The sequence below is a fragment of the Gouania willdenowi genome, chromosome 17 (assembly GCF_900634775.1).
Source record: "Gouania willdenowi chromosome 17, fGouWil2.1, whole genome shotgun sequence".
Lineage (NCBI taxonomy): Eukaryota > Metazoa > Chordata > Actinopteri > Blenniiformes > Gobiesocidae > Gouania > Gouania willdenowi.
The window spans coordinates 3,757,093-3,770,017 of NC_041060.1; the positions used below are offsets into that span (position 1 = coordinate 3,757,093).

Consider the following 12,925-nt stretch of genomic DNA (forward strand, 5'->3'; position numbering starts at 1 on the left):
GGTGGGAGTGATTCTCTGATCAGAGGCTCCAGCCCAACATTCCACGCACCAGACGGACTGTCGCACTTTTTTTGAGTCACTAGTGGGAAAAGTTTCCAAAGTCGAGGCTGTTTGTTGTTGAGCTCCTGGAATGACGTCATGCGGCTGGTCCTCGGGGGATTCCGATAAAGATCGGCTCATGTCAGGGCTGGTGCAGGACTTTAACTACACCTATAATATATCCAGAATGTTTTGGCAAGACTGAAAAAAACATCTGATTCTATCAGACATAGGCAACTGGTGGTCTGGGGGCCACATGCAGCCATCGGTTTGATTTTTTGCGGCCCCCAAAAGTATTAGCACAAAATGACAGAGAATTAACACAAAACAACAGCAAGAATTCATTAAATTAAACAAAAGATACATACAAATACACTAAAAGACAAGAAAAACACAGAAAACATTCCATAAACACTCAAAACTGTTCTGCAAAAATAACACAAAACAACAAAAATACACAAAATGACTCCAAATAACACAAAACAATAACAGAAATACACAAAATGACTCCAAATAACACAAAACAATAACAGAAATACACAAAATGACTAGAAAAACATACAAAATTACAGAAAATGACAACAAAAGTACACAAAAAGACAAGAAAAGCACAAAGAAATGTCTACGCAAACCCACAATATTACCAACAAACAAAATGACCACAGAAATACAGGAAAATTACCCTTTCAACACATTTTTGTGGCCCCCACTGTGATAAAAGTTGCCCACCTCAGATTACACATAAATTATAATTATGCACAATGCTATTATTCAGAAATACAGTAAAAATAAGTTGAGTAATTTTATGCATTTCTGTTGTCTATTTTGGTGGTAGATCTGTCTGTTTTGCAGTACTTTCTAAAAAAAAAAAAATGTTATGTTATTTTTCTGTAATTTTAGTCAGTTTGTGTGTTTCTGTTTTCGTTTTGTTTATTTTTGGAGTAATTTTTTGTGTTTCTGGAGCATTTTCTGTCTTTCTTGTTTTTTAGTAAAGTTTCACTGTCATTTTTAGGCCGGGCTCACTTTGTTCTTCTTCCTGTTGTGTACATTAGTTAAAATCACTACTCCTCCGTTATTCCTGAACGGATCAGGCTGAAATGTGGCAGCTATAATCTATGAATGTGTACGCATCGAAGCTCGGAGCCCGATTTTCAATTTGGGGCCCCAAAAGAAAAAACAAAACAAAACAAAAGTCGATTTCTCATTTATTTGCGAGTCAAATATTACGACGGTTGGTGGTACCCAATCACTGACACATACCAATATATACATACGTGTCATTTTTCAAATGACTACTCCTCCGTTAGTTCTCGTTAGATCGGTATATATTATGGTATGAACAAATATGAGACGCTCGGAGTCCTTTTTTGAAATGGGGTCAGGGGCCTACCCCCCATTTCCGGTAATTTCCAAATTTATGGCAACATAGTCGTGTGATATATCGTTTCAAAGGTAATTCAAGGTAGATTAAAATTATGCTTCACACAATTAGATTATGGACCATTTTTTAGACAATTTCCATTAAAGTTGTTTTCTCATATTTGTGAGTCAAACATTGCGACAGTTGGTGGTACCTCCTTTTCCAGTCATTTCAAAATTTACTGCAACATAGTCATGCGATATATCGTTTAAAAGGCAATTCAACGTAGATTACGATTTTTTTGTAGCACAATTTAATTTGTTTAACATGGTGGAACCAAGTCATTTCACTGAATTCTCTGGAATGTGGTAAGTGCTATTTGGCGCGGAGAGGATTCACGGGCCCGGCCATTTGTTTAAAATAGTTATTGACAGTCTTTTTGATTACTTTGTCGTTTTTTTTTGTGTATTGACTGTGGCCAAAGTTATATTTTAGAGTCAAGTGGCAACAGACCTTATTTGTAGCCTACATTTTTGTGGTGATATGTGATCATCCCTCAGAATGTGATGAAAACTCCGGATGCACCAATTACACAAACTCAGGTGTTTCTCACACTGACGTCATAGATGAGGACGTACAGGTGTGCCAGTCTGAGTCAACATCTTGGAGCACATGGAGCGTAAAACACATTATTATTACGCGACCTCATCCAGTCACTCAGCGAGTTATTGTTACCTTTAGTTAGATCACAGGTGTCTAAAGAAGTTTTTCCTTTGTTCCTGCATGTCTCCTCAGCCACAGCTCAGTCTAATACAGTGAGTGGCTCTTTATCAAACCCAATGACATCATCAATAGATTTAATTATGTTCAACAAAACTTAATCCATACCAGAGTTCTACACCCTTTGGTTTGACCATTACTTCTCATTAAGTTATTATCTGCAGGAACTGAGGGAGCGAATAGTTCAGACATTGACTACTGACACAAAATGACAATAAAACCACACAAAAGTAAAGAAAAATACACTGAAGGACAACAAAAATAGTGCTATAGGATACATACAACATAAAAAATGACAAATCCCTCAAAACAAGACAAATAATTGCACAGAAAAGCAAAACATGCCAAAAAATATACACGATGAAAACATAGCAAACAAACCCCCCCAAAAAACAACAAAAATGCACAAAATGATAAACTGCAAAAAAAAAAAACAATAGCAAAAATGTACAAAAAAAATTATACCAAACAATGAAAACAGAAATCTAAAATGCACAAAATGACAAATACACAAAATAGCAAAAAAAAAAAAAAGACCAAAACATACAAAATGGAAACTAAAAAAAAAAGCTCAAAAACAAAAACGTACTAAATTACAAATGAACACAAAACAATAGCAAAAAGGACTAAACTACACAAAACAATGGAAACCCCAAAATCAAAACAAAAAACGCACAAAAAGACAAATGCACAAAATAGCAAAGAAACCCCTGAAGAAAAAACAAAACAATGGAAACAGAAAAAAGCAAAACCACAAAATGACAAAAATGTACACAAAATTAGTACAAAAACAGAAAAATAAGACAAATAAAACTTGCACAAACAAAAAACTAAGGTGGCAGAAATGGTACAAAAAAAAGTCATCCCTGTACTTTCTTGTATTATTGCGCAGATGAGCCAAATTCACATATTTTCTAAAATTACTCGATATACAGTATATGTCTGTATAGAAAACAAGGACAATGTGCGCCCTCACATGGACACAGCATGTTAGTGCAAACTATTACAGTAAAAGCCAAATATCATCACTTTAAATTAAAGTAAAACTATGTAGAAATCCAACCTTAGAGAGTAGATTAGTGGAATGGATTCTTTATAATGCTAGAAATAAAAAACTGACAAAATGACAAATAAATGCACAAAAATATACAAAACAAGGGAAATGTAAGACAAAAACAAAGTGACAGAAAATTAATAGAAACAAACAAAATGACTACAAGAAACATACATGAGAAAATAAAACAAATAAAAAACACAGGTATTCAAAAAATAGTTGTTCTTTCCTGTATTAATAACAGATGGATCATAAATGCACATTTTCTAATATTTACTGGACATAACACAACAGGTTAGTACAACCTATCAGTGAAAGCCAAATCTGATCACTTTAAATGAAAGTAAAACGATGTAGAAATCCAACTTTAACCATGGAATGAATTCTTTATAAACGCCAGACATAAAAAACGGACTCTCGTCAACAACTTGTAGCATTTTTCCTTTATTGCCAGCCGTGTTGTGCAGTTTCTCATCGACATCTTCGGCACCTCGTCCTCGCCGAGATCAGCGCGTACAAAAACGGTAACAGCAGAAACAGTGCATATACCAGCGTCACGTTGATTGCAGGACTTTCGCAGTAAGTAAACTCAGCTCTAGTTAGGCGCAAAGTGGAAACAGATCCAGGTTTTACCGTTTACCAAAGGCACATTGGTGGGGAAGGAGGGACGATTGAAAAAAGATGAACAAAAATGGCAGCACAGAACCCAAGCCAAGTTAAGATCATGTGAGAAAAAGACAATGAATGACAATTTCTCTTATTGTGAAAGACGTGCAGGAAATGTAACAATGGAAACACTGCGATAAAAATCCCTGGAAAACTTCTGATCAGTCTTTAAAGTGTTGAATGAAATCTTTGACTTCGACCAATTCCTCATTGAAAATTTTTTTAATAGCAGATAACTTATGAAATCACCAAGTGTTTTATTGTACTATTAGGTTAGAATTGAGTTAGCAAACTTGTACCATTGACTGCACACAAATGCACAACTTGAACTTTGCAATAGCCACACCACTTGAGACTTGCATTTGAACACGTTGAACTTAACACTAATGCCCATTAATATTTTTTAGAGAAGATTTTAGTTTTATTTTCGTTCATCACACAGTGCTTGTTGTTGTAGAAAATCAGACAAGATGCAAAAACCTATCACACTACAATTAGTGACGCCATTTTCCCCCCATTTTGTTATCCAGTCAATGGTAGAAGAAGTATAGAAGCAGTTTGATTAAACGGGTAGAGTGTAAATGTGTAAGTGTGTTTCTGGAATGTTTAACCAATGCACTGGTCTGTCTTTAAAAGACCAGTGCAAATGTTAGCGCATGCAAACGCCAGCGTACGTTTACCTACGCAAACTTTGACGTGTGCAAAAGCCAGCGTACATTAGCGCGCGCAAACTTTGACGTGTGCAAACGTAGGCGCGCACCAATTGTTAGTGTGTGCCCACTGCGACGGTGACAACAATCAGCCTGACAACGACAACAACACAATGCAAACGCAGGGAAAAGGAGAAAAGAACAAAAAAAACAAGGATTCTATGGTTCACCTCCAAAAACAGTTTTTTTGAACAAACGCCATAAATGAAATGGTCAAAAAAATAAATAGATGTATACACGTAACAATGAAATTTATAATTTACTCTTTTTTTCTTAATATCTCACATAAAGCTTCTCATACTGTTGAACACGTTCCAGTATTTTCAAAATTCTGGGACGAGTTCAGGCTCTAACTGTGCTAATAGAGGAAGTCTATATCAACATTGTTGTGGTGGTCTGCACCCCGAGAGCTAATTATAACCTCCAACCGTCAAGTTAAATTTGAATCTAAACTGTAACTTTTCATTAGAAACTAAAAAAAAAAAAAAAAGGCCAAAAAGGCGACGTTTCATGCCAAAAAAAGCTTGAAATAGGAGCACGGTTCTGACCGTAACTCTCTTTCAGGCCATCTGGCATAATTGTGTCATCTGTAATTTGCCAATCGCAGTACTCTGCTGCTGCTGCAACCATTCCTGTGGCCTTCTTCTGTTTTAAAACAACAAATCAGAGACAGCCCTTTGAAATCACGAACTCAACTACTCTTAAGCTTCTTTTTCTTTCTTTTTTTTTACCAAAATGTTGATACATTTATCACAGAAAGAAGACGGTAAACGTGGCAGCAGAGTATAGCATACCTGTCTGTCGTTTTTTTTTTTTTGGAGAAACAAAAGCACAGAATTTTCTAAACGTCTTATTTGGGGGAGGGGAGACGAAGGAGTGGAACGAGATGAGAACTCTCCTGAAAAAAAAAAAACCCTCAATCTAGGCAAACGTATGGCAGGATGTTCAATTTGCTTTCGTCCCCATGAGGGTCCAGTGATATGCACTCGGTCCAATCGTACCACGTACCCTCGGTGTCGTAACAACCATTGACGCCCGCCCAGTGTCGCATGTGTATCCGCTCCAGGTCGTCGGCGGTCACGTCCCGGCTCACGCCCGCCAGCTCCGCTATGGAGCTGTCCGTCTGCAGCGCGTGCGTCTTCCTCGACACTTTTGTTTCCTGCTCTTCCCTTTTCAGATACTCAGACATGAAAAAGTGCGCGCTCTGGGCCTGGACCCCTGAGGACGTGAGCACGTTGCTCTGAAGGTTCAAGTAGGACTGGATGATTTCGTTTCGGGACAGCTCCTTCCAGTTGGTCTGAAGGAAAGGGTTGGGGCCGGGGCCTGAAGGTGCTAAGGGTGCAGATGGAGGTACAGGTACGGGTGTAGGTGCTGCAGGTGGGGGGGACTGTCGTCCAGTGTTGTCAGTTCTCTGCCTGGACTCTGCGGGGTCGGGGGTTGGGGCATCGTCTGTTTGCGATGGTTCTTTCTGCAGCAAGGTGATCTGACCCGTGACAGGGTCAAACGTGATCCGACGCTCTTTTAACCGCACGGGCTTAGTCGCATCTTCTACTTTCTGGCCGTCCAAGTTAACAAAGTAGTCTCTGGACCGGTACTTTTTCCTTTTATTCTCTGAGTTATATAACACTGTCACGTCTGCGGCGTCGTCGGACACAGGCGCGGCTCCTGTGTGGAGTTCTGAGTTCTGTTGTTGGGGGTAGGGCGAGGCTACGGGGGACTCCAGCGTTGGGGATAGGTCTTGTAGCGGGGGGACGTCGGTCGGACCGCCCCAGTGCAGCGCCGATCTGTGGGAGGAAGAAGACGTCGTCTGCACTGGGGAAGAAATGGGATGAGATAACAACAAAGGGGAGTCTCTGGAGGACGGGCTCGGGACTGGCGTTCCTTTGGAAGCGTACGCTGAGGAACGCTTGGCCGTAGTTTCCTGCTTTACGCTCCTGGGACTGGTGGTGAGGCCGCGGGGGCTTTTAGTTTGAAAATATCCCTCTCCGCCACCTCCTCCTCCTTCGTCCAATCTGGCCTGTTGCTGCATCACAGCGACTTTGATCAGAGAGGAAGTGCTCGGCAGTTTGTTGACACCAGGAGAGCTAGGGCGGGGCTTGACGGCGTTCACTGGGATTCTGTTGATCTTGTCGTTGTCGACGTTGTGGTCAACCTGGGATCTGTCGGGGGATGGGACGACGTCCTGGTCGGGAACGACCTCTGGACTGCCTGCGATTCCGTTGGTGGGAAGTGGCGACGCTGTGTTGTTATCGTACGGGGACATCCTGGCAATCTTTTCCGGTAAGTGCACTCCGCTCGCTCTGTTCTCCGCCCGACGCTTGCGGCTGCTCGATTTCTCCGCTTTCGGGGAGTACGTGTTGTGGAAGTCATTTTTTACTTTGACCTCGGGGATGCCTTTCCCCGACGCCGGAATGTCTGGAGAGGAGATATCCGTCCTGCAGGGGTGAGAGTTGCCATTCGTAGACCCGGAGACACTTGGAGTCACAGCCGACCCAGGTTCGATCAACTTCTGCCAGTTTCTCAAGAGTTTCTTCGCTCGCTTCGCCAGGTCTTCATCCTTGGTCTTCTTCCTCACGTCGTTGATCAGTTTTCCTAATCGAGTTTCCTGAAAAGACGCGATATGTGAACATTAGGAATAACTTCAAACCACGGTAATTAAATATTGAACCTGTATACAACTTCTGATCAAAAAATTTTAAGACCAGTTGAAAACTTGCAAGAATTTACATTTTGCACTGTTGGATCTTAAGAAGGTTCTAAGTAGAGCTTAAAAAGAGAAAAAGAAGAAACATATTCGTAAACAGACTGAAATAAGATGTTAATCGGCTGATCAAAAGTTTAAGACCAAAGCCTTTAAAAGCTAAAACTCTTTCAAAATCTGGATTAAATTGGGCAGCAGAAAAGATTTTGATAGAGAGAGTAGGGGATTTATAATTTAAGTATTTAGCATTTAATATGTATATAATGGTATAAAATATATCAATACTTACTCAATAAACAGAATAAAAGGTATATATTGGGATAGAGAACATTATTAATTTATATATTGCCACACTATATTTTGTATCTGAAATTTAATTGGTGTAGTAAATATGAAATAGTGTAATATTCATATGTACATGCATGTACAGTATGTAGTGTGTATGTATATATATATATATATATATATATATTTACAGTATATGATTAATGTGCATGTATAAACTGTATATAAAACTTTGTGTAGAATATGCATTAAATAAATGTGTATTGCAAAACCATATATCAAGGAATGGCTTAATATTAATCAAAGTTGTGATGACTAAATATGCATATTCTTGTAATTTATTCTTCATGCACTCGTATAAGTGTGTGTGTATCTTATAGTGAACAAGTTCAGGCATTTTAATTGAGCACTTAAATAAGATGATTTGAATTTGTCACTGTCACTGTGTATTGTCATATTGTTGTGGAGTTGTGTATGTTTAGCCTTTTCTATTCTGCATCTGCTCCTACCCCCTGCACCATGGGACTTCGGCTGTACATTAAAATACACTGTCCCACTGAAATAAACAAATAAATAAAATGGTAATATTAGTTTACAAATTTGTTTTGGGTGCTATCATCTAGAGAGCCTTGTTTTGATTTTTTGTGATGGGATAAGTGTGTATAAGCTTTTGCTTCAACCTAAACCCTTTTGGCTCATTAGTTAGACAACTGAGTGTTGTTTTTTGTTTTTCTGAAGACTGACGAAATAAAATTCAAATGTCATTTTCTGTCAGGTATTAACACTGTGGCGACCTCCTGATGTCCAAAAGCAAGAAAGCGTTCTCTCTTTAAACGTGGTCAGATCGCTGAGCTGCAGAAGCAAGACCTCTGTCAACACACCATTGCTGCTGAGGTTGGACGCAGTGAGACGGTTATTTTGAACTCCTTAAAAGATGTTGAGAGTTATGGAACAAAAAAGTCGTGTTTAGACCCAAAGAAGTTTCACTGGCCCCAAGTTGGAGGATCCGATTGGCTGTTCGTCAAGACACGGGACGAGCCTCGACCCAAAGTAAGGTTGTTAGTGGTGTTGACTGCGATCCAATAACCATCAGATGTCATCTGTGAGAGAAGGGCTTTAACCTTTGTACAGTCCTTTAAATTCTATACTTCTACACCTTGTGTACACAAACAGTCCGTCTCATAACAGTGCAAAAAAAATTTACTCCATGAAATTTTTTATTTTATTTCCACCACATCAAATCTTTTCAACTACTTCAGACCTATCCATAGATATACAATTTATTATGATCAAATCCTTTTTATGTTTGTACTGACTTTTTATCATGACTACATCTACTTTTTTCAGCAGGTAAAACGCTACATATTCAGTATTGAGGACTAAATGGAAATGTTTCTGGTGAAAATACAACAGCCTTGATCGTGTCATTAACTGATCGCAGAAGTGAATTTAATGCATTATTATTTTTTGGCACAAGAACAGCCTTAAAGAAAAAATACACTTGTGCACCTTGTATACTTGGCAAGATTAGAAATCCAGGCCTTCACTGAAATGTCCCTAAAACTTCATGTGATTGTCTGTAGTTGGTAGGGGGGTCATTACACCTAAAATATATTTTTCCTTTATTGTGAAGGTAGAGACTTTGATCTATTAGTTATTAATTGAAAAAGCATTATGATGTGTCATGATTACAGTACCGGTATATGAAATATGTGGTTACAATGGGAGTCAATGGGGCAAATTTGGTCAAAATGTTAGTATGATGCATTTCTCCTTTTCTATACACTTCCAATACACGGGACTTTGGAATTAAGAAAAAACAAAATTAAAAAAAAACAAAATTGGCAAAATTTCTTACAACTAGCCTTAAAAATGACCACAATATTGAAAGGCATACAATTAAAAACACCCAAAATGCCACTTGTGTTTTTGGGTGTTTTGAGGGTTAAAAACACAAAACATCTTTAATGGCCCCGTCTCCTAGCCTAAACCGAGCCAATCAGAGCAGTACATAAAGAACACCAAATCTCCTATACCAAGCAGTGTCAAAACAAACATGGAGAAGACCCTCGGAGCTACTGCTCTGCTTCGTTTTAAAAGACCTGGATACATTGTCAAAACCACTACAAGAACAGGCTTAAAACCCTGTCTGTACTGTACTAAACGCCATACCTAGTTTATCGTGCTAAGGTTGTCACATCCGCTCTTCATTTGATTGGTTACTATGCGCGTGTTTGTCACGGGCCAGAACTCAAACGCCTGGTGAGCGCTTCCAGACTAATTGCCTGTATTAAACATTGAATAACACGAGATTAGGATGAATTCCAGGCTAGTCGTCTCCTTCAACGCCACAAAATTACACTTTTGAGGTGATCAACAAGAATAGTGCATCAACTTAGTACTGAGTCCTTTTTTTTTTTAAACTTTCAGTTCCATTTTAGTTTTTTTTTTTTTTTTTTTTTTTTTTTTTTGAAGCAATGGCCTTAAACCTTTGATCAGCTGATGAACAGCCTATTTCAGTTGAATTGTTGTTTACAATAAATCGTTTACTCCATGTTTTTGTCTCATTCCCATTTCGTCTTATTGCATTATCAAACTCTTTTTTGAACCTTCTGGAAGATCCAACAGTGCAAAGTGTAATTATTTTTCTTTGCAATTTTTCAACTGGTCTTGCAATTTTGATCAGGAGTTGTTTTTTTAACAGTTTTCTTACCTCAAGTGCTTCTTTGGTGATAGGATACTTTTCAAGACAAGCGATTACTTCCAATACAACCACCATATTGCATATCTGGGGGGAGAAAAAAGCAGTGAAAATGAAATGCTTGAAAAACCCAGGACAAGAAAATGGCAAAAAGTATGAGGCTAAATCTGGTGATTTACACTGAAAATAGTGAAAAACCTCAAATTAATGCTACTGATTATTGCTTACACGCCTAACATACTTTAAACACCCATACTATTTTCAGTAATGATTTAAAACCCTAAATATTGAGTGCAGCGTGTGACATGGGACATGGTTGCTAACGTGTTAGCATGGTGGCATTAGCTCGTCTCTAAGCTTCAGGGGGACATGACGACATCGCAAAATGGCAACTATTTACAATTTAAAACCAAAAACAGCCAATTTTACTTATTATTAGGACCCCAGAGTTCAATACTGAGGTTATTGTTAGACTCGTCTGTACTAATTTGATTTAGTTACTTAATAACTTTAGGCTAGTGACACTGGTGGCTATCGGCTAGCATGAAATGAGTCACGGCAAGACCTTTAATTTCAACAAAATTATAACTATTATAAAGACGTGGCCACAGCCAAAAGACATTTATTGAAATTCAGGAACTATAATATGCAGAAAATATAATATGAAAAGCGCAAAGGTGTGTCGGTTATTTTAGCTACTAACCTACGAACACAACTTTAGCATTAGCAGCTACGTTAGCATCCGAGCTGTCAAACTTCGGGGCATTACCGCAGTCTATCTTTACAGGGAAATAGTCATGTGGACACAGGATGACAGTTAATAGTTTATAGTGTAATTTATCAATCGGGGGACAGCGGGCGGGTGAGTGTGAGCGTCAACGGCCCGCAGCGGTTAGGTAAACAAGCTAACGGGGGTAGCTGTGTTAGCAGCCGTTAGCATCAGCAGCAGCGGCGGCGTCACTCACGTTGCTCTGACTGTCGATGGCCTGCAGCAGCCGGTCCCTCATCTGCTGCGGGGTTCCTATCACCGCTGTCATTGCCTGTCTGGAGCGATCCCGACGATGGATGGAGGGAGGAATCCTCCAAAACCGACACCGGGGGGAGACAAGCAATGACTCAGAAGCTGCGTGTGAAACGCACCGTGCGTCCGAACGACATAGTTTTAGAGTCTTTGAGTGAAGGGGCTGCGTGTGGCTCGCACAGAGCGGAGCTGAGTGCTGCCCTGCTCGGCCTCTGGGACTCACTACAGCTGCGGGATGTCTCCGCGGCCTCCTGGTGCATGCCGGGAAACCATGTACGCGCAGTGACGTCAGCACGTAGCCAGGTAAACATCATCCCCGCACACACGAGAGTTAATCATTTATTTTATGCATATCAAAACAATTATTTATGTTTTGTTTTTATTTTAACTTTCATTAATTTATTTTTTTTAAATTTTGGCAGGTTAGGTCCTTCATAGTGACGTCATGACAAATAGAAAACATATATTTTTTATTGTTTCCATTCTAAAAATATGATTGTGCATTTTATTTTATCTTTATGAGTTTTGAAGATGAATAGTCACAATTTTCAAGTTCATTTTCCTTCTTTTTTTAACTTGTTTGTTGATATTTTGTTGTCTAATGAGGCATTTCATCTAATTTGTAATTTTATAATTTTATTTCTTTGTCAACTTTATCTTACATATATTTTATAAATGGTATTTACATTTTGGATTCGATCAGTTATTCATCCCTTTATAATCATTATATTAATTCCTCCTGAATTATTATTATTATTATTATATCAGATGTGGATATTTTACGTGAAGGTGAATGATTTCGTTTTTTACATCATGACCATTACAGCAGTGTTTTAAAAAAAATGTTTTTATGTTATTATTAGGCGTAATGCCTAATGAGGGGTTTCTATGTTTTTCATTGTTCACCAGCAGATGGCGCTTTGTGGTTTCAAATAAATCTTTTCATTGAAGATGTAGGCTAAGCAGCATTCTGTAATAAGTGCAGTAAAATATTTAGTTAAAATAGCTAAAACTGACAACTGCCTGCATTGTTGGGGAAATGTTTTACTTATTCTCAGGAGGACAAGTGGGATGAATGATTAGCATATTCAGTATTAATTGAATATATGGGATTGTTATTTTAGGCTTGTTTTTTAATTTCAAAACCATTAAAATGTGATTTTTCTTTATTGTTTCTACCTGTTTGACAGTCGACTTGTTGCACAGGCTCAAAAATACACCTTCATCTGCATCCATCCAACCCACATTAAAGTGTAGTAGCAGTTAATGTGAACGTGTGGATGGAGATGGAGAGGCACTGAGGCAGGGCTGCAGGCTGTGGAGTGGGTGAGAAAGTCCCAGTGCAGCCAGTGATACTGATACGGGGGCTGAGCTTTTCCCTGTGCGTGCACTCACAAACACTCACATTCTTTTTCTTTTATTGTCAGATATATTTATTTCATTTTTACAAATAATGATGCAAAGATACAAAGACAGAAGCCTTCACACGTTTTTGGGGGTCCATCCATAAAGTCAGCAAAATGTTGGTCCATTGTTCTATGAATCTGTGATAATCACATTTATTTATTCATCTGAATAATATCCACTGTTATTATTATTATAGTCATC

At 38.7% G+C, this 12,925-nt stretch overlaps 1 protein-coding gene across 1 annotated transcript; it reads right to left on the reverse strand.

Annotated features, from left to right (window-relative positions):
* Nucleotides 1-3,661: 3,661 nt before the first annotated feature.
* On the reverse strand, nt 3,662-11,576 carry crsp7 (cofactor required for Sp1 transcriptional activation, subunit 7). The gene is made up of 3 exons (XM_028473638.1): nt 11,262-11,576; nt 10,309-10,383; nt 3,662-7,214 (listed from the first exon to the last, which is right to left on the reverse strand). Exons 1-3 carry the CDS (start codon nt 11,331-11,333, stop codon nt 5,526-5,528), a joined length of 1,836 nt encoding a protein of 611 aa, XP_028329439.1. The 5' UTR covers nt 11,334-11,576; the 3' UTR covers nt 3,662-5,525.
* Nucleotides 11,577-12,925: the final 1,349 nt, after the last annotated feature.

Excerpts from the sequence above, each read along its gene's own strand:
- crsp7 (XM_028473638.1), bottom strand. The coding sequence starts at position 11,333 with ATGACAGCGGTGATAGGAACCCCGCAGCAGATGAGGGACCGGCTGCTG. Across the intron at positions 10,384-11,261 it reads CCATCGACAGTCAGAGCAAC|ATATGCAATATGGTGGTTGT; the intron begins GTGAGTGACGCC and ends TTCTCCCCCCAG. Across the intron at positions 7,215-10,308 it reads TCACCAAAGAAGCACTTGAG|GAAACTCGATTAGGAAAACT; the intron begins GTAAGAAAACTG and ends GCGTCTTTTCAG.